Consider the following 26,629-nt stretch of genomic DNA (forward strand, 5'->3'; position numbering starts at 1 on the left):
CCCAGACGATTAAGAGATTAATTAATGTGTGCAGACAGTCAGACATATTTAATTACTTACAGCTCCCCAGCGTCCCTTCCAAATTAAGCGTGCCATATGTCAGTATCCCAATTCGAGCATTTATAAATTTTGATACTTGCAGAAACATTGACACGTGTTTTTATATAATGGTAGATAAGCATCGATATAAATGACAAGATATGCCCAAGCGAACAAAATTTTTCACGGTTTTGGAACCAAATAAATCAGCGCCACCTCTTAGATACTAATGAAATAGCCGTTTAAAATCCAGACGTCACTGCGGTTGCATTGATGCTAAAGCACCAATGAGTCGGTGCCATTTTGTTTGTTCAATGGCCCTGTCCATACGAAGTAATACCTATATAAGTCAATGTTGATAAGTATGTCTTAAATCCTACTCGAAACAAAAAACCGGCCAAGTGCGAGTCAGGCTCGCGCAACGAGAGTTCCGTACTACAGTAGTATTTTTTCGACATTTTGCACGATAATTCAAAAACTATGATGCATAAAAATAAATAAAAATCTGTTTTAGAATGCACAGGGGAAGAACTTTCATATGATACCCGACTAGACATCTTTCTTCGAAAATTGAAAATACCAATTAAGTATTAGTTGATGACCACAATTAAATTTTTTTGTGTGTGATGTAACCACAAATTCACGGTTTTCAGATTTTTCCCCGAATCTCTGATATAAGACCTACCTACCTGCCATATGTCATGATTCTAGGTCAACGGGAAGTACCCTGTAGGTTTCTTGACAGACCGACAGACAGACAGACAGACAACAAAGTGATCCTATAAGGGTTCCGTTTTTCAAACACTACTATGCATAAAAATAAATAATAAATCTGTTTTAGAATGTACACGTAAAACCGTTTCATACCTTACTTGGTATACCTATTAATCTTACTTTGAAAGTTGAAAATACTAATTATTTGTTCATGAACACATTTTTTTTGTGATGTAACCACAAATTTACGGTTTCCGGAATTTTCCTACCTATAAGAGCTACCTGCCAAATTTCATGATTCTCGATCAACGGGAAGTACCCTGTAGGTTTCTTGAGAGACAGATATCAAAGTAATTGGTTCCTTTTTTCCTTTTTCTATTCAGAACATGTTAGAATGTAAAAGTAAGTAAAAGTGTACGTGTACGTGTACGTGTAAGTAATACGTACTGCTCAAATGCAGCGGACCATTCGACAAAGGCACATTCTACATTGACTCCCCGGCATTAACTCTTAGGTGATCTAAAAGGCTGGCTAGGCTTCTGAAGGTGGCTTGGATAGCCGGGGATCTGCAAAAACGGTCTCGCAATATTTTACAAAGTGCGGACAACGTCTAAGTACAGGTCCACGAAGAAAGAGAGAAGAATAATCAAAGAATTTAAAAGCAAAAAAAAATTATCTACGCAAAAACTCCGAATTGCGTAAGATCACAAGGAAGAGCAATTAACTTGATAATAATTTTGAATTAATCACAAGAGGCCAAAGATTGGTGACTGAAACTAAAAAAAGAAAGATTAGACTTGTTATAATGTACTCACATATACGCACACAGTTTTAAATGCCAAGTATTTAATTAAAATATTCTTGAATCAATAAAATAATTACTCTTATCATTATCAAAAGTAGTTATTAACATATGTTCATGATTCGCTCCGTACTTGTAAGTAGGTATTTTTAATTATTAATAAGCTAAAAAAATTCGTCAGTGTTTCTCGACTTAGTAGTGAGTTTATGTAGGTCATGTAAGATTGCAATTATAGCAAAGTATGTTTAGTTAACACTAAGCGAGCTCTTTTTGAGGGATTTCCAAAAAGGGTTATCGAGTTGAAACCGGGGACCCAAGAGCTGGCAGCTACTTTGGACAAAGAATTAATTTGGCTATCCAAAGGAGCAATACTGGCAGCATCTTGGGTACACTGCCTAGCTGCGGTTTAGTTTAGATTTAAGTTTATTTTATAGAATGCAATTTAAACGTCATATATTACTAGTCCAGTCAAATTAAATCAAAATTTGGGTGAGGTTGCAATAATTTACACTTGGCTGAAAATTGGTAGGATTGTTCAAAACACTTTTATAAATGAAATGTAAAAAGTCCTCATCGATCCGACACTGGAAATAAAATTTACTCGGGGTCAAAGGTCACAAAAACGGATTTTTCGCAATTATCAGCAAAACGGTAAGTTTATTATAAAATTAGCCCAGTCAAAATTTGTAGATCAGATAATTATTTATAAAAAATGTCTGTATACTTTTTTCCTAAGAGCCACCTCTCTTTTTCTTCTCTCTCTCTCTCACATCTGCATCTTAACATGCAGATGTGAGAGAGAGAGAAAAAGTTTGTTTCGCTATCGATAAATCAGCGTTTCTCATCACTAAATTAGTGAATCTTTGGTAGTGACCGCGGGCATCCGGGCCTCGTCGTGGGAACCGCATCCCTAACCCCGTGTTGAGATCCCGATCTTAAGGATCGGAACGCATGGACGGTTAAATGACCGGCAGTCGAATAGCCTTCTCGATTCTATTAACTAGCTAATGCGCGATATGCGTTGCAATGGGAATTGCGACTCTGGCGCTAATTTGTATGCGTTTGATGGTTCTATATCAGAAACCAATTATAATATGGGTACCTTCAAGACAAGAGTGAATAGGCATCTTCTAGGCAAGCGCAATCTTAGGCTGCATCATCACTTGCCACCCAGGTCTGATTGCAGCCAAGCGCTAGTCTATAAATTAAAAAAAAACCTTTCAGTCTAAGGAATAGCTCCACTGCTCACCAGACCAGCGAACGGGCGTCCAATACCTCCTGAGCTTCTACGATCACCATCACCAACGCGGTGATAGCGCTGAAGAGGACGGCACGAGCAATACCGGACTAGACGACATCCCAACGTAAGGAAATGAAATTAAATAATTTATTTGTATGAATATGGGGAGACAAGGTGTTTACAATAGAGAGTTAAGCCAACATATCCAGTCAGGAAACCCTGACATACAAATTTCCTGGATATCTAACCTTAAAGCCAAAGCCATGGTGGCATTACCGGGGTAGAGCTTCTATAGTTAATTGTGCCAAACTACTTTCCAACTTTAATAAAATTTGAACTTCACGCCACGGTCTCGTTCGTCCCAACTTCATTAAGCCATGGTCCGAGCCTTACAAGAGACGCTGTGAAGACGTTGTTGAAGTGACCAGTAGGGCCTACGCAGCATATTCAATTCGAAACTTTGAACAATTTGAACACTAACAAAGCAACTTTTCGTTTTCATATTCTGTTTCAACAATAAAGAAGTCATTCACTATGTTCTTACTTAAATGAAAAGCGGTCTGATGATTCTAAGAAGCTCAAATGATCCTTATCCAATACTATACTATCCCTAGCGGTGACTTTGAACTTTAGGCACTCGCACTCTGACCAACTACTGATTGTGGAAAAAAAATTGCCCAAGCTCTTCTATTCCAAGGAGTTAGGGTCGAGAATTGCTTGAAAAGGGGTTAGATAAGTGCCGATTAGCATGGTTTAGTGTCCACATGTGCGGTTCACAATATTGGCCGTAATTGTTTAATCATTTAATGTAACCGAATTTTCTGCGTTCGGTGACAGGTCAACGGTTGATACGCAGTTTTTGATATTGATGTGGTTGTCTACGTCAGTGCCTCGTAGAAGTAAGGTTTCATCCTTATCAGCCTGTTTGGATCGAATTTCACCGAACGAAATCCACCGCTGGACATATGGCCTTTCCGAGAGCAAACGAACATCCGCATTTTTCATCCAGTCATTTACTGCCTTCTTGAGGTCTCCGTCCCGACAACAATTAAGATTACACCAGGAGACATTGATCTTACAAGAAGATAGGCTACTTGTTATCCTGGAAAATCAAAGAGTTTTCATGGGACTTTTTTTGCGGCATTAAATAACAATTTGAGGTTCTTTAAGATTTGCACACTTTACTCTAAGAATATAGGTAGGTATAGTACGCGGCAGGTCGAAAACGCTCCACACACCCGCACAGACCCCGCGCTAACCCGATGAGGACGAGCGCGGGTTACGTGCGGGTGTGTGGGGCGTCCGCCCGCCTCATGCCCCGACTGCCATCTCAACCTGTCGCGGACTAAAGGTACCTACTTACATCGGAACTCTGAAGTAGTCAGCACACAATGTCTCCTGTCAATCGCTTATAAATGGAGGTCGTCGCTAGTTTCGGCAACGGTTACGGACCTCGAATGACACAACAGGGACGTTGTCCCCTAACTCGACTCCACTCAATGGACTCTCATTGCGATGATACGGAGTACTGCGATTTGTTTACAAAGATTTCTTTTTATTTTATTGCAAGATTGCGCTTCATACATTCTGGCTTAATAAAAAGCAATTTCAGTCTGGTGGGAAGCTTCGGCCGTGGCTAGTTACCACCCTATCGGCACGGAACGCTAAAGCGTTCCGGTACGATGCCATGTAGGAACCAAAGGGTTTAATAAAAACTGCCTTACCCCTTCCAGGTTAGCACGCTACCATCTTAGACTGCATCATCACTTACCACCAGTTGAGATTGCAGTCAAGGGCTAACTTGTATCTGAATAAAATAAAATAAAATATGAGCTCTAGGTTAGAGCGTGCTTACCTAGAAGATGCCTATTCACTCTTGCCTTGGAGGTATTTAATCTATACCTACCTACGTGGCAGGAAACATGGATGTCTCCTGCCACGGTTTCTAGTTTGCCTATTACGTAGATCACTGATTTTTTGTAACTAAGATTATTTTGTGTAACAAAAATTATCTTGCTGTAATATATTGAGAGGCTACGTCTTGTACTATAAGAACTAGGTAAGCTGGAAAGCCTGGAGCACCGCAGAGACGTAAGCTCTCTTTGCGTGCTCTATCGCCTTTATAATGTGGAGTGCTCTGAAACACCTCATTCCGCCCTCCTTTTTCTACCACCGCACCGCACGCCACTGCAAGCAATTTCACCCTCACCACCTGGGTGCCTGGTGCACTTCGACCGTCCGTTGTGCCAGATCCTTTTTTCCACGCACATGCAAACTGTGGAATCTAGTCCCTTCGGCGGTGTTCCCATTAGATTACAACATGGGGTTATTTACAGGACCAACAAATTCCTGAAAGACCGGCAACGCATTGGTGGTTCCTCTGGTACTGCAAATGTTCGTGGGCGGCGGTTATTACTTAACATCAGGTGACACGCCTGTTCATTTGCTCGCTAGGTACTTATTTTCTTAAACACTCGAAGGGAATCGCGTGGTTTAAAACTATAAATCGTGTGTAGGACATAACTTTACAAGAAGTCTGAAGAAGAATATTATTCACTTACTAGACCCATGCAGTTTAACCTGTAGGTACATAGATTATAATTATAACAATATGTCAGTCAGTTAGATAAGTTACTAAGAATTATGTGTATTGTGGGTAGGTATATATGCAAGGCTTCGGGCAAAACCCGAAAGATCCATACTAATATTATAAATGCGAAAGTGTCTGGCTGTGTGTCTGTCTGTCTGCTAGCTTTTCACGGCCCATCCGTTTAACCAATTTTGATGAAATTTGTATAGAGATAGCTTGCATCCCAGGGAAGGACATATAGGATACTTTGATCCCGGAAAATTAAAGAGTTCCCACGGGAATTTTAAAAAACCTCATTCCACGCGGACGACGTCGCGGGTCTCATCTAGTATTTTATATGTTAGTGCCTAAATGAAACAATCTAGAAGTTGCCACGCTGACGTAATTGACTAAAAATAAAAAACGCAGATATAATTAAGTAATCTCCTCCGTACATGTCGTTTATTGGTTTACGAATCGTTTATTGTTATATGTACTTTCTATGATATGAATGTTTATTTTATAATACTGGGCACCTAGGTACATATTAATTGGTACACTACCTATGATATTAATTAAATAACTTCGACATTCCCTATTTAGGGTTCCGTACCTCAAAAGGAAAAAGGAACCCTCGTAGGATCACTTCGTTGTCTGTCGTGTCTGTCAAGAAACCTATAGGGTACTTCCTATACACTTCTACTATTCGTATTAGGGTAGGCAGGTCTTATAGCACAAAAGGAAAAATCCGAAAACCGTGATTTTGTGGTTACATCACAAAAAAATATGTTCATGAACAAATAATTAGTATTTTCAACATTAAATGTGAGATTACTATACCAAGTGGGATATAATATGAAAGGGCTTTCTTGTACATTCTAAAACAGATTTTTATGCATCATAGTTTTTGAATTGAATATTTGAAAAGAGCAACCGCCGAGTTTCTTGCTGGTTCTTCTCGGCAGGAAAGGCATTCCGAACCAGTGGTAGATGCATCCGACTATTCGTAAGCACTTGTAAAAGTATACGAATAAAAAAAGATTTTCATTTTCATTTTCAATTCATTTTCATTTAAAAAAAAAAGATTTTCATTTTCATTTTCATTTTCAATTATCGTACAAAATGTCGATAAAATACGATTGTGGTACGAAACCCTCAGTGCGCGAGTCTGATTCGCACTTGGCCGGTTTTTTATATTATTATAATTCTGGTTTGGATTGGACGCTACGACGACGCTACGAGAACTTTGGACTAGTGTTATTTATACCTGTTAGGGACACATATTATACTTAGACGTCTTTCTCGATTACATTATAATTATTCAAACTATTAAGCTTTATCTTCTTCTCTATCTCTATTTTTATATGTATAAAAATGAATCGCTGAATGCGTTGCTGATCGCAAATCTCGAGGACAGTTGAACCGATTTCTCTAATTATTTTTTTATAACATTCCTTGAAGTACGAGGATGGTTCTTACGGAGAGAAAAATTTAAAAAAATTGCCTGAAAAAGAATCGACTGTTAAGGCGGTACGAAGTTCACCGGGGCAGATATATATTATCTGTTTGGGCATATGAAAGCGGCGCGGCGCGGCGGCGGCGGCGCGCAAAAGGCTGTAAAGTATAATCTATACTACATAGCTAAACTACTTATACAATGTTAGTTTTAGTTGACGCAAAAACCAAACACCTGTCAAATATTTTTTAATCTTTTTAGCGTTTAAACTACCGTGAGTGATTTCCATTCTAAATAATATCTGTCCGGGCTGTACTCACGTGTTTAGTCGACGTTAGCCCGACTAGTTTCGAACCCATCCGGGGTCCTTTTTCAAGGAAGTCCGTTCGCGCACGCGCCGCGGTTTTGAGTACAGCCGGGACAGATATTATTTTTACATCAGTACCCTTATTATAAATGCGAAAGTGTGTTTCTTTGTTGGTTTGTTGGTTTATTGGTTTGTTGGTTTGTCCTTCAATCGCGTCGCAACGGAGCAATGGATTGACGTGATATTTTGCATGGGTATAGTCAAAGACTTGGAGAGTCACATAGACTACTTTTTATCCCGGGAAATCAATGAGTTCCCTCGGAATTTTTAAAAATCCTAAATCCACGCGTACGAAGTCGCGGGCAACAGCTAGTTTGAAATAATTATACGTTCAGTAATTCAGAAGTTTAATGCTCCGCTCTGACAGACGGACAGACGGACAAGTGTAATTTCACTCAAGTAGAAAAAATATCCAACATGTCCATTGTCCATGGTATAAATAATCATTGAAATCATTAACCGCGGTACTCAGAGTCGCTAATCGTTACTTAAGATTGAGTTAAAACGAGACAGATTTATGTGAGAGATATACCTCTGTCTAGTTTTAACTAAACTTAAAACTTAGTAACAATTAAGCGACTCTGAGTACGGCAGTAAGACAATTTTTTCTTAGACACTGTGACGCCATCCATACATGCGCGTTTGCACGCACACAGTCAATCGTAAACATTGACATACAAATTCAAAGATAGACAAATACTTACAAAAGCACTTGTTGTGTTTGTTGAATTTGTTGCGAGCTTCTGCGCGTTTGTGAGTTTGAGAGTTTGGTGTGAGACCAAGGCGCGTTTGGAACCCTCGTACTCGAATTTATCGAAATTACGACACGACTGCGACAAGATGGCGACTCGACAGCGACACGACTGCAACATGACTGCGACACGACTGCGACATGACTAGGACAAGACTGCGTCACGACTTCGACACAAAATCGAATTTGTGTCAAGATATTTTTTTATCAAAAAAAGTGGCTAATTTTCCAAAATAAACAAGTGTAGCGATAGTATGGTAGGTACTGCTTAAGATTCATTTCGCTCTATAACCAGTAAAGTTTCAGCGTGTATATCTATTCTATATCAACGGTGCAATCCGTACATCTGCGCGCGTGTAGTAAGGTCATTCCTACCCCCGAGCCCTAACAGGACGAGCGCCAATGACCTGGGAAGCGCGTGGGACATTTTTTTCGTATCCTCTCTTAATTTAGCACACATCACCAATATCCACACCTGTACTAGTCGAGTAGCTATTAGAACTAGCACGCACCACGGTATCAATAGAATAGAATAGAATAGAATAATGTTTATTCGAGGTATATAGGTGGTACATGGTGTAGGCAATATCGTCCTGTACAGCAGTGCAACACCTCGAACAGGTAGGCCACTCAGCTTGTGTTGAGACGTCGGGCCTCTCAGACACAAACCTCTATAGCAAATATCTGAGGTACCAGACGCCCCAACGCTGATTTTCAGTGACCACCTTTTATATCACCCAAACGACAGTGGCATAGAATATGTAAAGTTGGCGAGTACTTTAGTAAATGGATAAATAAGATGAAAAAAAGGGTTTAAAGTTTTTAAATTTAAATAGAGCTCAACCGGTAAAGGAGTGGACTGAAAACCGAAAGGTCGACGGTTCAAGCCCCGCCCGTTCCACTATTGTCGTACCTACTCCTAGCACAAGCCTGACGCTTAGTTGGAGAGGAAAGGATTTTATAAATCCATACTAATATTATAAATGCGAAAGTGTGTCTGTCTGTTTGCTAGCTTTTCACGGCCCATCTGTTCAACCGATTTTGACGAAAATTGGTACAGAGATAATTTATATTCCGGGGAAGGACATAGGCTACTTTTTATCCCGGAAAATCAAAGAGTTTCCACGGGATTTTCAAAAACCTAAATCCACGCGGACGAAGTCGCGGGCATCATCTAGTAATTTATAAAATACCGCCCTCACAGGCTCTTTCTCTAATAGCTTGCTGGCAGGGTGGCAACTAGGGGCTGAACAACTAGACCAAACGACTGGTTCGTTTGGTCTAGTTTCTTCATCCACTAGTTGCCACCTGAGACAATTATTTTACTGTCCCGGACGTCCGCCTTCTAATCGGAGGTCGAGGGTTTGATCCCGGGCATGCACCTCTAACTTTTCGGAGTTATGTGCGTTTTAAGTAATTACATATCACTCGGTGTAACGGTGAAGGAAAACATCGTGCATGCCTGAGAGTTCTCCATAATGTTCTCAAAGGTGTGTGAAGTCTGCCAATCCGTACATGGCCAGCGTGGTAGACTATTGCCAAAACCCTTCTCACTCTGAGAGAAGACCCGTTCTCTGTAGTGAGCCGGCGATAATATTTTATAAGACCAGAGCGATCCCCAGTGCGCCAGAGCGATATATAGTACTCTATAGTGTATTAGTAGACTATAGTTTGTAATGAGGTTAATAAATAATTTTAACGCATTTATGCGGTGCTTTTTTATGCGTCGTAGCGACGTCGGTTTGTAACACAGAATTCAGGTAAAGTATAGAAGTGCTTAAGAAGATTGTCACCGCGCAGATATGCCGAGAAGCATCGAAGATTATGCAATTGATAAAAAAGAATGGATTTGACTTGCTCCAGCAATGCGCGGGAACTGCAAGTGCTTGTACAACGATATATGACATAATATTAATATTATTCAGTGTCTAACACTGAATGATAGCCCATTTGACATTGATGTTTCACTGAGTGATATTAAAATATTTTTTTCGTAAAAAACCTTCAATGGATTAAAAATAAATGTCTAATTAGCTCAGTGGCTACCATTGATGATAGACACTGAATTAGCGATTCAGCAGGCTGGTATAGAGAGACATGATATACCATTTCTATCACCTTTTCAGATTTCTGTGGTACAGTAGCACTGCAGCAGTGCTACATATAGTTCACATAGTTACACAGATAACGAAATAAGCCGTAAATTAAGTTGTAATAAAAATATATGATTAAAACAATTAAACCACTTATCAAACCAAATATTGTAAGTAAGTACGGTACATACATATATGCATTTTATTGCGATCACAAAAAAATAACGCTTAAATCCATACTGTGAGAGTTGATTTTGAAGTACTTGAAAAAGTGCGAGTACAATGATTGAATCTCCTTGTTCGCTAACGTTGTGGCGCTGTTTCCATTGTTGTAATCCGGTTTTTATGACGTTGATAATTTCGACGTCAAATTTGCCAAGTCACACCGAAAATTTATAGCCACTCATCATGATTAACCCATCGCCAGCCCACTACTGAGTACGGGTCTGCCACGCTCTCCAAGTGCGGACAGACTTCACACACCTTTGAGAACATTGTGGAGAACTGTCAGGCATGCAGATGCCTGACAGTCTGGCTGAAAGCTGACGTCTTAAAAACTTATAGCCACTAAACATTCAGTAAGTAATTTCAGCTCACTTTTATAACCTTATGCAAAGTACAATATTAATTTTCCTTTAAAAAAAATTATGGTGCTACAATCGCAATTATTATTATTGTGGTTGCCGGAATTTATTTTCCTGTAGGAATTTCAAAAAATCCGATCTTTGCCCACCTTATACTGAAGTACTGTTTTCTTGACAGACACGACAGACGGACAGATGGACAGCCAAACAGACAGACAACAACGTGATACTATTCCTTTTGAGATACGGAACCCTAAAAAACTATAAAAAATGTTATATTGGTACTTAATTTTATTTTTGTATTGGTATCTTAACTTTTTTATTAGCAACTGTGGACCCTTTATTTGAGAACTAGGTGGTCTATCATGTTGAAACAAAAACAGTAGTAATGTGAATAACAGGCAATAACAATAAAATACAATGAAACGATATTTTGGAGCTACATTCAATCAGAGCGCATACCTACACGGAGAAATACAGGTTTTAAACCTAAGTTACTAATCAAATAATAATAATTAGTAATTTGATTAATCAAATATTATATATAATATTGTCACTTACAAAAAAATGCATGCAAATTGCCAATACCGGTATTCCGGTATGAGATATTTCAATACCGGTATTGAAAAAGACAAAAAAGTATTAGCTCCAACGACAGTTTGATTTCTTTGGAAGCTAGTGTTCAAAATTTTTTGTGACCATTATTTTCGCAAATAAAGATTATTTATTTATTAACCCTTTGGAAGCCCTACATGAGCGCTCTTAACACATTTCCTTTCCGTAATTAGTTAATAAATAATTATTACGTATGGCTATTGCTATTGTTTCATGTAGCTAGCTGCCGACGTCATTAGTATTTTAGGTGCTGAAATACGTGTTGTACCTCATTTAAATATTGCGAATGGTCTTGATATAGCGGTCAGATTAAAATTCGTTCTTACACAATGGAAATGTACTTATAACCCACGCCTTTTAGTTCCATACAGACTCGCACCATCTCTCGAACAGTTGATCACTGACGCTTATCAAACGCGCGCGTTCGATCTAATTCGAATATGGAATCCGGGAACGAAATCCTATCGGAAGGCGCGGAAAATTCGAATTCGGAATCGAATGACAAAATGCCGGCATTTAAATCTTATGACAAGTTATTGGCAAATAAAACGCGTTCGAATTTCAAAAACGGAACGCCGGAAAATTTAATTCGCGAAAATTTAAAATGATTGTTGTAAAATTCTGAATATTATAATATTATTATGTGAATGTGTATTTTTTTTCAGCGAATGGTTTGATGGTGCACGCACTTGTAGGTAGGTATTGTTTAATAAAAAATTTAGCATAACCTGATGTAGGTACCTGCCTAATTCTTTATTTTACTCTGCATGTTTAGGAATAGGAAGAACTTTTCCCATTTAGAAAGCTTATAAGTGAGTAGTTTGTGGTTTTAGTAGAAACTTTTAGAAAAGTTAACATATGTTTTTGGTGGAAATCTACAATTTTTTTAACCTATTACAGAGATAACAATAAATATTGATTGATATCTGGGACAAAACTTTTGTTATCTCTAAATAACTTAGTAAGTAGAGTCTACCTACTATCAGATCCAATGGTAGAGTCTTAACTTGAAGTGCCTTAAGTTCGCTTAAATGAAATAAACATTTTAAAGGAGACCGACCATCTACCAATTCCCTTACATCGTTGGGTCCAGAAATTGATAAACCGTTACAAGTTTCAAATTGGCCTGATTTGTTAGATAAAAAGAGCTCCTTTAGACTGCTTTAGTTTCAGTTTGAGTGGCAATTGCATAATCAAAATATATGATCATCATCATCATCAACCGATAGACGTCCACTGCTGGACATAGGTCTCTTGTCCACACGCCACGGTCTTACGCCGCCTGAATCAAAATATAGGGGCTCAGAAAATTGGATTCCTTTAAGTACATAAAATAATACTTACAGCATCCTATACTCTACACCTTCCCACTGTACAATTATAGTAATAATCTCGACAAAAACACAGACATTTCCGTTAATATTTTTCTATATTTACCAACTGTAAATTTAAATTATTTTTTGTGATTTTGGTTTATCATAAAATAAAGGATTTCTTCCAATTTTTTTTCTGTAACAAGACTGGGCCCAAGTATGGGCCCAAAACAGGCCAGTCTCCTTTCATTTCATAAATCGCTAAACCAATCTCGAAAAAATTAGGTACAAGTCGTACTGGAGAGTACAACGCTAAAAAACAAAGTAAAGTATCCCATTATGTGTGCATTGCCCTAAAAATTTGCTATCTCCTTCGATGTACATTACTTTCAGCTGCGTACTGTACTTAGGTAATTATTTGTTACCTACTTCTAGAAATATGTATGTATGTATGCACTTAGTTGGAGGGGATAGAGTATTGAGGAATCAATTGTTCTTCCCACTTACTACTAGTTGAAAATACTAATTATTTGTTAATATGTACATAATATGTATTTTAATTATTTTTTTGTGATGTGTGTTTGTGATTCACGGTTTTCGGATTTTACCTCTTACGTGTGCTAGAAGACCTACTTGCCAAATTTCATGATTCTAGGTCAAGAAACCTATAGGTTTCTTGACAGACATAAGGGTTCTATTTTCCTTTTGAGGAACGGAACCCTAAAAATCGTAATCGGTGATGAGTAAGGCAGAAGATACAAAACAAACGAGAATAGAAGAGATAGCGGTCTACAAATGTAAGTGTTGTTGTTTTAAATCTTCACGTTAGATACATATAATATTATATGTAACGTATTTACTTCTTTTCTACGTTACTTGTATATTTAATATCAATTAATTTTTATCACTGACCTTTAAAAAAGTGACATTTGATTGCTTAAAACGCATTTTATTTTAATAATACTATGGACTATGTATATGTAACTATTATTGGTAAATGACTATAAATAAGATTATAAAACGCATTGGATATGAATATAATTAATCTTTAATCTAAATATATAAAACGATTGACTGACTGACTGATCTATCAACGCACAGCTCAAACTACTGGACGGATCGGGCTGAAATTTGGCATGAAGATAGCTATTATGACGTACTCGTAGCTAGGTATCCGCTAAGAAAGGATTTTTGAAAATTCAACCCCTAAGGGGGTGAAATAGGGGTTTGAAATTTGTGTAGTCCACGCGGACGAAGTCGCGAGCATGAGCTAGTATTAATATGTAAAAGGAAAAGGTGATGGCTGACTGATGGACTGATCTATCAATGCACAACTCAAACTACTGGATGGAGCATGTCGATAGATAGCTATTTGACGTAGACATCCGCTAAGACATAATTTTTAAAATTTCAATCCCTAACGGGGTAGGTAGGTATATAGGGGGTGAAAATTTGTGTAGTCTAGGCGTAAGCTAGTTAAAAATATAAAGCCGCATGGTTACTGAATCACAGTACATCTACCTACATAATCAATATTATAAATAGTGATCTATTAATAATATATCTTATCTGTCAAGTTAAAAATAATTATTAGGTTCGAATTGCGTTATCTTTACAACGGAAACGTTGTTTATATATAATAATGCGCTTGATTTCCGCCCTGACTTCGTACGGCATAAACTGCGGAAAAATAAATAAATAAAAGATAAAAATATTCAAAAAAATAATTTTAACATAGGTAATAACTGCATACCATGAGGGTCGGATATGGGAAACAACGTTTCACAGGTAAATAGAGAATGCAGTAGTGTGCGAGGGATTTCTAAAACGCATTCCATTGGTCGCTTTTCCGCATACAGTAGTCCCCGCGTGCTATGTAGTGTAGGTACCTACTCTTTGTATAGCTTTCCTCCAAACATTTATTATCATGCATAAAATATTAATTTAGCTATAAATGCATTTCATGAGGGACACATATCATGGGCAAAAATGCTCGATAGAGAAGGCATTAATTTATAGGATATTTCAAAAACGCATTCCATTGGTTGCTTTCCCGTCCGAAGAGGTTCCCGCATGCTATGTTCTCTTTGTATATCTTTCCACGAAGCATTTCATATTAATTTTAATAATTAAGCCATGTCTGCATTCCATGAGGTCCGGGTAGGGATATCTACTCGTGTGGTCCGGGTATAGGAATTAATATTCATTACAGATTTATGCATTAGTGGGCGGGAAATTTCAAAAACGCATTCCATTGGTCGCTTGTTCCCGCATGCTATGTAATCTTTAGTAAGTGGAAATTATATTAGTTTCAAATGTCATAAAATAAAATAAAAGCGTGATTAATATTATTCTGATAACACTTGTAGCAAGCATTGGAACTCAGAAGTAGATGGAAAGAAGTAGAAAACTATTGCTCTACATATTTATACTTATATCTATAATATTTGTACGTGTACGTTCGTACAGATTTAATTGTAATTTATATATACAGTAAGTTAAGTAGATGCAATAAAACTATTAACTAAAAATATATTCAGTTTTAGTTTTAAACATCAATTTAAATGTCATTAACGCTAATTTGATGCATTCAAAAATGTATATTGGAATCGAATTGACGTTATTATATAAGTACGAAAATGTATTCGATTTCGCTTCTAATTTCAAACATCCGAAATACGCGCAAGTGGTTATTCGAAATACGCACGATTTATTTTAGGAATAATGAGAAAAAGCTGAGAATTTTTATCGCCGTAATTTTTCTAGCAAGGTCTTTTTTTTGCAATTCCGTTATAAATTACTTTTGCTACTACCGCATAGCGTTGACATTTCCTGCCGATTAATTTTATTCTGTACATTCCGTAACCCGTTTGCTCCTAGATACAAACATTTGGAATGTTATTTGGAATGATAAGAAAGCTTGGGAATGAGTTGCTTCGATAGTTCTGATAAGTTGTAAGTAGGTAGGTAATTATTATGAAATGGAGATAGCCACATCCTGAAAGCCAACATTAGGCTATTTTTATCCAGAAAAAATGAAAGAGATCCCATGGCATTTTTAATAACCTAAATCCACGCGGACAAAACTGCGGGAATCATCTAGTACTTACTAATCTAAAATGGCTATAAGCTTATAAAATTCAGCTTAATTTGATATATAAATTTTTTTACAAAAAAAATAAAAACCGACTTCGATACACAAACACTAAAAATTGAGAAATAATTTAATTTATTACCGAATATATTATGTATACAAGAGTTAATATAGTTCCATAATAATATTTTTTGGGGTCGGTGCCAATGAGGTGCCATTGTGGAGTCTCATAAAAATATGAAGTCTAGACGATTCGCGCAGCTAAAGCTAATTGGCACCGGCACCAAAAAGTATTATTATGGAACTATATTAACTCTTGTATACATAATATATTCGGTAATAAATTAAATTATTTTTAAATTTTTAGTGTTTGTGTATCGAAGTCAGTTTTTATTTTTTTTTGTAAAAAAAATTTATTTCACAATTTTTAGTGGCCCCATGGAATTATGCTATGACTGGTTAAAAATCTACTATTGACTAAGCTATTACACTGATCGCAAGCAATTTACTCTTATCCGTTGAGGAGTTCCAGTATCTATCTTCGAAGATGTTCATCAGATCTTCACCAAATTTAAGTGGGACCAACTTTGAAGTATACCCTTTCGAACAAAAAAAGAATTTTCAAAATCGGTCCAGGCGTCTTCGAGTAATCCGGTTACATACATAAAAAAAAAAAAAAAGATTCCGACGAATTGAGAACCTCCTCCTTTTTTTGAAGTCGGTTAAAAATGGCCCCTGGGGCAGACGCGGATCGCGTATCAGCAAGCGCAATGTGGGATGACCTCCAACCCGTTGGACTGACGACCTTAAGAAGGTAGCGGGAAGTGGGTGGATGAGGAAGGCGAAGGATCGTGTGTGGTGGCGCGCTCTTGCAAAGATCTATGTCCAGCAGTGGACGTACACAGACTAATAGATTGATTGATTGGTAGCTATAAAAAATATTTGGTCAGAGAATACAATGAATAGCGCAAGGCGTACGCCAAAATGCACTTCCGTCTTCCGTGTACGACGTACGTACCTAACATGCGACATCCCACACTACATTTAGGGCATGCTCAAGGCAAGAGCGAATCGTATTTTTAGGGTTCCGTACCTCAAAAGGAAACAAGGAACCCTTATACTTCGTTGTCTGTCTATCTATCGTGTCCGTCAAGACCCGTCAAGGGAATCAGATCGCTTCTGACTGCCGTACTCTGAGTCGCTAATCGTTACTTAAGATTGAGTTAAAACGAGACAGATTTATGTGAGAGATATAGCTCTGTCTCGTTTTGATTAAACTTAAGTAACGATTAAGCGACTCTGAGTACGGCATTGAGTTCTGATAGGACAAATTATACGCGACAGGTCGAGATAGCAATCGGGGAATGAGCGGGGCGCACACCCACATAGCCTTAATCCCTCCCGCCTCATAACCCGATTGTCATTTCAACCTGTCGCGGACATAAAAATCTTTTAAGTACCTTTACTTTTCATATACAGTGAAAACTCGATTAACCGGACATGTTATTGTTAGGGATTCGGATAATCGAAAATGTATGAAGAAAAGCGGGTTTTGTGCATATTATGTAGTTCACTATACCTAATAGTATTTTCAATTTTCAAAGTAAGATAACTATACCAAGTGGGATATCATATGAAAGGGCTTTGCCTGTACGTTCTAAAACAGATTTTTATTTATTTTTATGCATAATAGTTTTTGATTTATCGTACAAAATGGCGGAAAAAATACCCGAGTATGGAACCCTTGGTGCGCGAGTCTAACTCGCACTTGGCCGAACAATTTTCGGTTGGTAGTCCGGATAATCGCGAATCCGTATAACTGAGGGCCGGATAATCGAGTTTCTACTGTACTCAATCTACTTAAAATCTGGAAACCGTGAGTTTGTGGTTACATCACAAAAAAATAAAAAGTGTTATTTCTTGTACGATGGGTACGGCTCCCTCCGTGTGCGAGTTTGACTCGCACTTGACCGGTTTTTCCCGTAACTAATCACTCGTAATAACTGAACTCATCGCTGGCTCACTACTGAGCACTGGTCTTCTCTCAGAGTGAGAAGAGTTTAGGTTGTATCTAGTCCTCACGTTGTCCAAGTGCGGATTGTCTTTTGAGAATATTATTGAGATTCTGAGATTCTTCCGAGATTATTATATAAAAGGAAAAGGTGACTGACTGACTGACTGACTGATCTATCAACGCACAGCTCAAACTACTGGACGGATCGCGCTGAAATTCGGTATGCAGATAGCTATTATAACGTAGGCGTCCGCTAAGAAAGGATTCTTCAAAATGCAAACCCCTGAAGGGGTAAAATAGGGGTTTGAAGTTTGTATGAAAGTCTGTCAGTAAAGAAGTTTTGTAGTTAATATTTTTGCAATTAGCAGTATGACATATTTTATTAATCTTATATCATTATATGTTAAAATCTCATAGTTAAAGATCAACCCTAAGGGTGTAAAATAGGGGTTTAAAATTTGTGTAGTCCACGCGGACGAAGTCGCGGGCATAAGCTAGTTATTATATAATATTACTTGTTTGTTCTTTTCATGAATATTTCAATCTTCTTTTTGTACCTATTACAATATCTCTCACTGCCAAGGGTCACTGGTAGCAGGTAGAGATCTCTAGCTCTCATAGATATAATTGCTTCCCTGCCCACTTTTACTCTCTTTTTCTCTTTACTGTAAAGTGTAAACGTTTCCTATATTATTCCGATATTTTCCTTCACCATAAAAGAAAGTCAAAAATTGCTTAGGATGCACACAACTCCGAAAAGTTATATGTAGTGTTATATATGTCAAAGGTGAAGGAAAACAACCCAACCAAACCGGCGTGCCTCCAGAGTTCTATAATGTTCTCAAAGGTGTGTGAAGTCCGTCATTCGCACCTAGCCAGCAGCGTGATGGTATAGAATATAGATTAAACCCTTCTCATTCTGAGAGGAAATCCGTGCTTAGTAGTGGGCCGGCGATCAGTTGATGAAAATAATAATGTCGGCCTTTATACTAGCACTGCGTTTCTTGCCGGCTCTTCTTAGTAGAATATTTTTTCCGAACCGGTGGTAGAGTCTTGGCATCACTACCCATATTATAAATGCAAAAGTGTGTTTGTTTGTTTGTTGGTTTGTCCTTCAATCACGTCGCAACGGAGCAACGTGATTTTTTGCATGGGTATAGTTTAAGACCAGCCCCCCAATTGTGTAAGAATAACCATTTCATGGCTATCGCAATCGTCAAGAATTCTGTCCTTTGATTGGCTGTGAAAAAATGTAAACAGCGAATCAACCAATCAAAGGGCAGAATTTCTTGACGATTGCGATAGCCATGAAATGGTTATTCTTACACAATTGGGGGGCAGGAGAGTGAGATAGGCTACCTTTTATCTCGGAAGATCAAAGAGTTTCCACGGGATTTTCAAAAACCTAAATCCACGCGTACGAAGTCGCGGGCATCATTTAGTATTAACATAATATGAAACAAATAAATTCATCTCATTTCATTTCAAACTTGTTATCAGTGTTAACAGCAGCCAGCACTTCGAGAAGTGGGAACAGTCAATAGTTGTAAGTTTAAGCCAGACGCGCACATGATGTCACCCCGTTGCTCGCAATGACGATAATTCTGCCCAATCCACGCATATTCCCATTACACGTAGGTCATGTCCACTCGCTAGTCACTAGGGGAAATTACGAGATGTGCCCCAACTTTTGCAAGAAAAGGAATCGATGAATAATAGTTGGTACAGATCCAGGGTTATGTCATAATTTATGCCAAGGTATCTTCTATGACAAGGTATCCTCGAGTCAGTCTGCAGCGATACTTTTTCACGTCTCAAGCTCCAAACCGATCTTGACGAAATAATTTTATTGGTGGTCGGTTGTTGGATTTGTAAGATGAAAATATAGGCATCATCATCAACAACAACCAATAGACGCCCACTGCTGGACATAGGTCTCTTGTAGGGACTTCCACACGCCACGGTCTCGCGTCGCTTGGATCCAGCGGCTCCCTGCGACTCGTCTGATGTCGTCCGTCCACCTAGTGGGGGGTCTTCCAACGCTGCGTCTTCTGGTGCGAGGTCGCCATTCCAGCACCTTGGGACCCCAACGTCTATCGGTTGTACGAACTATGTGCCCTGCCCATTGCCACTTCAGCTTCGCAGAAAATATAGTATTGGTAATTAATTAAGAAATCTTAAAACGAAAAAGGTTTAAGACCACTTAAACAATGCATTAGGCACATTCTTTTTGAGCGTAGCGTAGTAGCACACGCCGGGTATCCGCTAGTACCTATAATCTCTTACACCCGTATTCACAATCATTACTATGAAATCTCACGTTCTCTCTCAATCTCACTCACTCAGTGTGCGCATAACGCAAACGCATAGTGTGGATTCCGCCAGTCAGATTATCGAAAATTGACGTGACAAAATAATCTGATCGGTGGAACCACACACTGTGCGTTCAAGCGCACTGTGAGACCTCATAGTAATGATTGTGAATACGGGGGTAAGTATCTACTCTAGTACATGATTCCTTGTTACTGTACGTAACACTAAAAATGCCGAAGTTTAAATACGTCTTATGTAAAAAGCCAAAATATCGAGTGTTACTAAGAAGAATTCTAGATTTTACCATTAAATTAATGATGACATGACACTGATAGAAAACACGTAAGTATTAAAAAAACTAGTGGAAATTTTAGAAAAAAATCTAACACAAAGTCTAAATTAAACAAACGTAAAGCAGAAGACTCGATTTTAGTGGCAACAAATAAAAAAGACTTAATTCTAAACATCCGACGAAGGATTTTGTATACAAACCGTCAAAATAGGATAAATTTATACACAAACTGTCTAAACATAGTAAATTCTAAATAGTTTGCGAAAAAGTGTGCTCATTTAGTACAAATTACAGGTGGGCGGGAGTGGCCTTCCGAGTTAGATGAACGAACTTTATATTTTTAACCAATTCTACACCTGGCTAGTTCGCGAACTTTCATTTTTACATCTATCAGAATTAAATGAGGCAATCATAGTTAAATCATCATCATCATCATTCATGATCAATCTATAACCGGCTCCTACCATGTTGGCCAAATGCGGATTGGCAGACTTCACATACCTTTGAACATTATAGAGAACTCTCAGGCATGCAGGTTTCCTCACGATGTTTACCTTCACTCTTAAAGCAAGTGATATACCTATTTTGATTACTTAAAACGCACATAGCTCTGAAAAGTTAGAAGCGCGTGCCCGAGGATCGAATCCCCCGACCTCCCAAATAGGAGGCAGACGTCCTAACCACTAGGCAATCACGGCTCTTCTTACTAGGTACTACTTTTGCTTACTTATTTACATATATTTGTTTTCTTTTGTTTCAGTTGTCACCGAAAGGCGTAGATTAATCAATCACCGGATCAACAAATCACGTTTACAAATTTTATTATTACCCAACTTAGTTTTAAGAAAACTAGATTAAGTATTCCTTAAAATTGTATTGAACATTTTAATGTTATGAAAACAGTAAATCATATTATTGTATAAGTCCCGCAAATTTCTAATGCGCGTGGCCGCCATTTTAGTGACGTCAGCACTAGACTGAAGTTATCGAGCTGATGGTATATTTTTACTTAAATATACATCAAATGTCGTCAAAATATCGTAATTTCGATGTTAGTGAGTCATGGTTCCAGCGCAATAGCAATTTGCGGGACTTATACCTACTTGTAATACTACGATAGATCATAGTTTAATTATTTCGGAACATTCGCAAAAGGTATGATAGTGATTAAAGAAAGGACATGGAATAGTTTTCAGGGTGGCGGCTCTGGAATTCTATTTTATGAGAAAAATTGTTAGATGAATGAATAATTGTACGATTGAGAATTTGTGATGTTAATAAATAAGGAAACTATGATTTTTTCGTGATGTCCCGTTGTTCATATTCAACGTATTGTTTATTCACACATCTTTTTTATTGTAATTGATTATTTTGTAATATTTGATACTCTATCGATGTATTTATATTTGTAGGGGTATATCGAACTTGGCTCCTTTAATTATAATTATATCTATTATCATTGATTCTAAAATCACAATTAGCAACTGTAATAAATAAATAGAAGTACATTGCCATAATTCTAACCTGAAGTAACTTTCTCCTGCTTTCAGATGCATCGCGCCACAATCGCTTCAAAGGGCTCAAAGTCATCAACTTCAAGTTCGCCAATAAAGTACTTCAAAACGAAGTCGACGATGCAATCCTGAGTGTACATATCCAGGAGTTAGAAGCTAGGAATAATATTACCTTAATTGAAGACCACTTCACTGTAAACATACAAGTTAATAGAATAACTAGGAACAGTCAAGGGAGTAAAGCGTCTGTGCCATATGCAGAGAGTGCTGTGAAGTTGTCTAGCAAAGATTTGAAGGACGGGAAATGGGTTAAAGTTAATGTAACGAATATGGTTGCGGAGTTCTTCAGGTTGCCGAGAGAAAACCTGGCGATAGTAGTGAGAGTACAAGACTCAAGGAGTAGGTTGAGCTTAGTGGTGCCCCATCCGAGCTCAGAATCAAATAACGCTTTGGTAAGCTGATAGATACCTAACTCTTTTATTTTCTGCTTTTGTGATTCATTTAGCAATTATGTGACTAAGAACGTTTTAAAGTTCAACCCTACATCTAACCTATATAAAAGGTGACTGACTGATTGATCTATCAACGCACAGCTTAAACTACTGGACGGATCGGGCTGCAATTTGGCATGCAGATAGCTATCATGACGTAGGCATCCGCTAAGAAAGGATTTTTCAAAATTTAATCCCTAAGGGGGTGAAATAGGAGTTTGAAATTTATGTAGTCCACGCGGACGAAGTCGCGAGCATAAGCTGGTAATCGATAAATATGTTTGTTGTAACTTATTGTTTGTACATAACCCAGAAAAAGTTCTTCACAGTTCTTGTCACAATGTGTCGTGAAAAAGGAATTCGTATCCTATAAGAATTTAGTAGCAGTAGTTTAAAAATCAAAATGTGTTTGTTAACCATAATTAAAATTATTTAGCAATGAAAAAAAATCAATCGCGTTTTTCTTTCGAGGTTGTCTACATTGAAACTTTAAATTAGTTGGAAGAAAGGCGTTTTAATATGCTAATGGTCACTCATAAATTCATAATTATTCACTCAAGCAACATTCACTGTGAATCATTTTTCACTCTCTCATAAATATCAATTTTAACATTGCATATAGCAATAAAAAAGTCATTTATTATCTTTTTAAAAGAAGCTCGCATAATTCTGATATCAGTCTACTTACTGGTGTATATCGAATTGACAAATTAACGGGTCAATAAATAGGTCAATCGACGGGTTCTATCGATGATTTTTTTACCAACCTACTGCAATATAGAGTCAGTTATTAAAGTTGTATGTTTGATAAACTTTGTGTTCGTGATTGCGGTCAAGTACCTACACTTAATTAAAATGATATTATAGTAGATTATGGGGTAATGTAATGTCTTCCGACGCAGGAGCCGCCGGGATAAATCCCAAGCGTAACGAGGGATATTAGATGAACTCCCGAGCGTAGCGAGGGTGTTGCATCTAGAATCCGGAGTGAAGCGCGGGGTTTAGGGGCGCCCAAGACTAAGACAGTATTATCCCCAAGTTCAATACTCTACTTTTCACACCTCACGAGACAATAAAATCAAAATCTTCGTATGCTTAAATAGCTACCTACCTATCTGTCTTTAGAAGTTTCTGGAAGCAAATCGACTCTGGGAAATCTGGGAGGAAATCCCACTTTGAGCATTAATAGTTTCCGGGGTTAAATTACTGCTGCCATCATCGTCACCCCACCCACCCCATAAATAATTAATTTCAATAACATCACCATATAACGTTTCGCAGTTAAGCTTAGGAGGGAAATTTTCAATAATCATGTCTTTACTCTATGGTTCGTGTTTCTGGTAAGTGAAAGGGACGCCATCATACGTCGAAGCGAGACATATATGTAGTTAGTCGAATAGTTGATAAACTAAAAACTTTTTAGAAAAGAGGAACTTAAGAACAGAATTTGCTTCGGGTGCGGGTTGTTCTAAATTTAAATAACATTACATCCCTTAAGACGTAATGAATTTCAGTACAACATTACAACCCGGCTGAGTCATAGGAATGTTATGACGTACCTACTCTACCTTTAGATAACAGGTCTGTAATAAGGCGAGTGGTGTGAAATAAAAACTAAAATGTTGTAATCTAGAAAAATATAATATAATATCTAGTAGAAATATTTATCACAGATAGTCGTTAGTGAAAAAATTTGGCAGAGACCTTCACTCATAATTAATTAGGTTAACTACAGGATAGATAAGATAAGATGATATAAAACAATGACATAAAGATGTAACTTGTTTCAGATGCCATACGTAGAAGTAAGTCTAAGAGATAATTCGCACAAAAGAACGCGACGGATGATCGGTATGGATTGTACGGAGAATTCGAAAGAGGTCCGGTGTTGCCGATACCCTTTGTCTGTGAACTTCGAGGAGTTCGGGTGGGACTGGATCATCGCACCGAAGCAGTACGATGCTAACTACTGCAGCGGCGAATGTCCTTACAGCTTCTTGCAAAAGTACCCGCATACTCACTTAGTCCACTTAGCGGCTCCTCAGGGAAGCGGAGGACCTTGTTGTGCTCCAAGACGAATGAGCAGCATCTCTATGCTCTACTTCGATCATGATCTTAACATCATCTATGGAACCATACCTGGAATGGTCGTCGAAAGCTGCGGGTGCTCATAGCAATCGCCGGTTTCCAGTTCCAGTTTTCTCTATTTGGACGTTTGAGGATCTGATTCTAATTTCTGAATCTGTGGTTTATTTCTTCGTATTTAAATTAAATGGGGCTTTAAGTGTAGTGTTTGTCTCTATTGTGATAGATTCGGTTGAAGACTGCGAACCCTTGTGCTGTGTGTCGTGAGTGTGACAATGTACATTATTTTTTTACTTTAGTAGTTTTAAATATATTTCATACTTCATGGTTTTAGATTTTCCCCAGTTTTAGCTAACTAACATTTAGTAAATGTTGGTTCTGCTCTAAAAACTTGGGTTAAATCTAAAATTTCAATAATATTTAACGTTATAAAATCTACTTATGTATAATTTTTAATGTCAATGTATACGTGTGGTCGAATAATTATTTATATAGCTTCTATGTACTTTGCAGAATACTTTAGGATATATGTTACGTCTTTTATGTTGTATTTAGTTTCGAATCTTTTTAGTTTATACAATTATTTATAATATTTTATGAGCTAAAACCGCATTTTCGTTACATTTATTTTTCAATGGCATTTATTTTCAAAATTAGATCTTAAAAATGAGTGTGTAAGGTAATTTTTCAATTGTAAGTAGCTAAAAATGTACCACAGGCACGATATTTGTAATTTTGTGATTTCCTCACATTTCTAATGACTACCACCAGACTTTAAGTTTATAATAATTGATCTTAAGAATACTGAAATTGTTGACGATTTGTGCGTATTATCAGATAAAGACTAAGTTTGATTGAGATGCTTTTTAGAGTCTAATAAAAGCAATTCTTTAATCAAAAGGGTGTTGAACTGCCAAGAAAATAACAATAGAAATGTAAATCAAAGGCATACAATGGACTTTATAAATGTTTTGAGCCTGCCCTTGGATGGAGAGGTTTTTGAACTGATACAATAATCGTTATTGTTTGCAAAAAAGGTCAACGTGTATTTAACAAAACTTTAGATTTTATCTTAATCTAGTCCTAAACTTTGACATGGTTCTTTGGTTCAATAAAGTCACAAGTACTACTTAATGCGTCTTTATTTTATATTACATTATTATGTAAAAAAATCCAGTCTTCGGCTTGTGCCTACGTTTTAAATTAAAATTTCAATTAAGTTTTTCAGACTGTCGATAGAGACGCAGTAATAAAATTAAAATAATAAATGTGACATTATTCTATCGATATAAGTACCTATGCATTTAAACATTATTTTAGTGGCAGAATTTAAACATTTTATGTGCCTGTAACGAATATTAAAGTATCTAATAACTGTTTTCATGCTAGTTAGGTCAATTTAGAAAATTTAAGTGCCTAAAGTTTTTAATTTTTCTACGAAATTTACCATAGAATTCTAATTTTAAGTAGATAGGTAGTCTATATAATTTCAATGTATTTTTCTAAATAATTACGTACTTGTGAATTTTCTTTTGACATCGTTTAGATCTCGTTCAAAATTATATTTTTTTTTATAAAATTAAATGGATTATTTACTAGGTTTAGCGGGTGGTGCTTAAATGTAGGGATTTTAAAGCTATTTTTATAAACCATTCATGGCCTACCCATTTTTTTAAAGAAACGTATTATGTCGAAGGATAAGATGGAGTTTTAGATATTTTCGTTTGTAAGTGTTAGAAAAAGTGTCGGAAGTAGAGTTTTCAAAATTAGATCTCATTTTGGGGCAACTATTTGATTGTAAGTGTGCCTTCAAAGATCTCCCGTTTGTTTTTGAGTTATTTTTTGGATTGCGATATAAATAAATGTTTCTATACAAACATTTTAGTGTTAAGTTGTACTGTTATCTGTCTACCGTAACTTGATGAATATTGTCAAAATTTAACTAACAGTCTTGTGTCATAAGATTTATGAAATAAATTTTCAAACCCGTATACAAAATGTTTTTGAGTTGTCATTTTAGGGTGCCGTACCTCAAAAGGAAAAAGAAACCCTTATTGTAGGATCACTTTGTTGTCTGTCTGTCGTGTCTGTCAAGAAAACCTATACTTTCCGTTGATCTAGACTCATGAAATTTGGCAGGTAGGTAGGTCTTATAGCACAAGTAAAGAAAAAAATCCGAAAATCGTGAATTTGTGATTACATCACAAAAAAAATTAAAACGTGTTCACGAAAAATAATTAGTTTACCAAATCACATATAGATGGCGCAGTCCGTGATTACCTT

General features: G+C 37.2%; 1 protein-coding gene across 1 annotated transcript; it reads left to right on the forward strand.

Annotated features, from left to right (window-relative positions):
- Positions 1-11,636: 11,636 nt before the first annotated feature.
- Positions 11,637-25,917, forward strand: LOC117993319 (growth/differentiation factor 8-like). The gene is made up of 4 exons (XM_034981108.2): positions 11,637-11,925; positions 21,017-21,064; positions 21,807-22,222; positions 24,052-25,917. Exons 1-4 carry the CDS (start codon positions 11,907-11,909, stop codon positions 24,433-24,435), a joined length of 867 nt encoding a protein of 288 aa, XP_034836999.1. The 5' UTR covers positions 11,637-11,906; the 3' UTR covers positions 24,436-25,917.
- The last annotated feature ends 712 nt before the right edge of the window (positions 25,918-26,629 follow it).

This window comes from Maniola hyperantus, chromosome 23 (assembly GCF_902806685.2).
Source record: "Maniola hyperantus chromosome 23, iAphHyp1.2, whole genome shotgun sequence".
NCBI classification, from domain to species: Eukaryota; Metazoa; Arthropoda; class Insecta; order Lepidoptera; family Nymphalidae; genus Maniola; species Maniola hyperantus.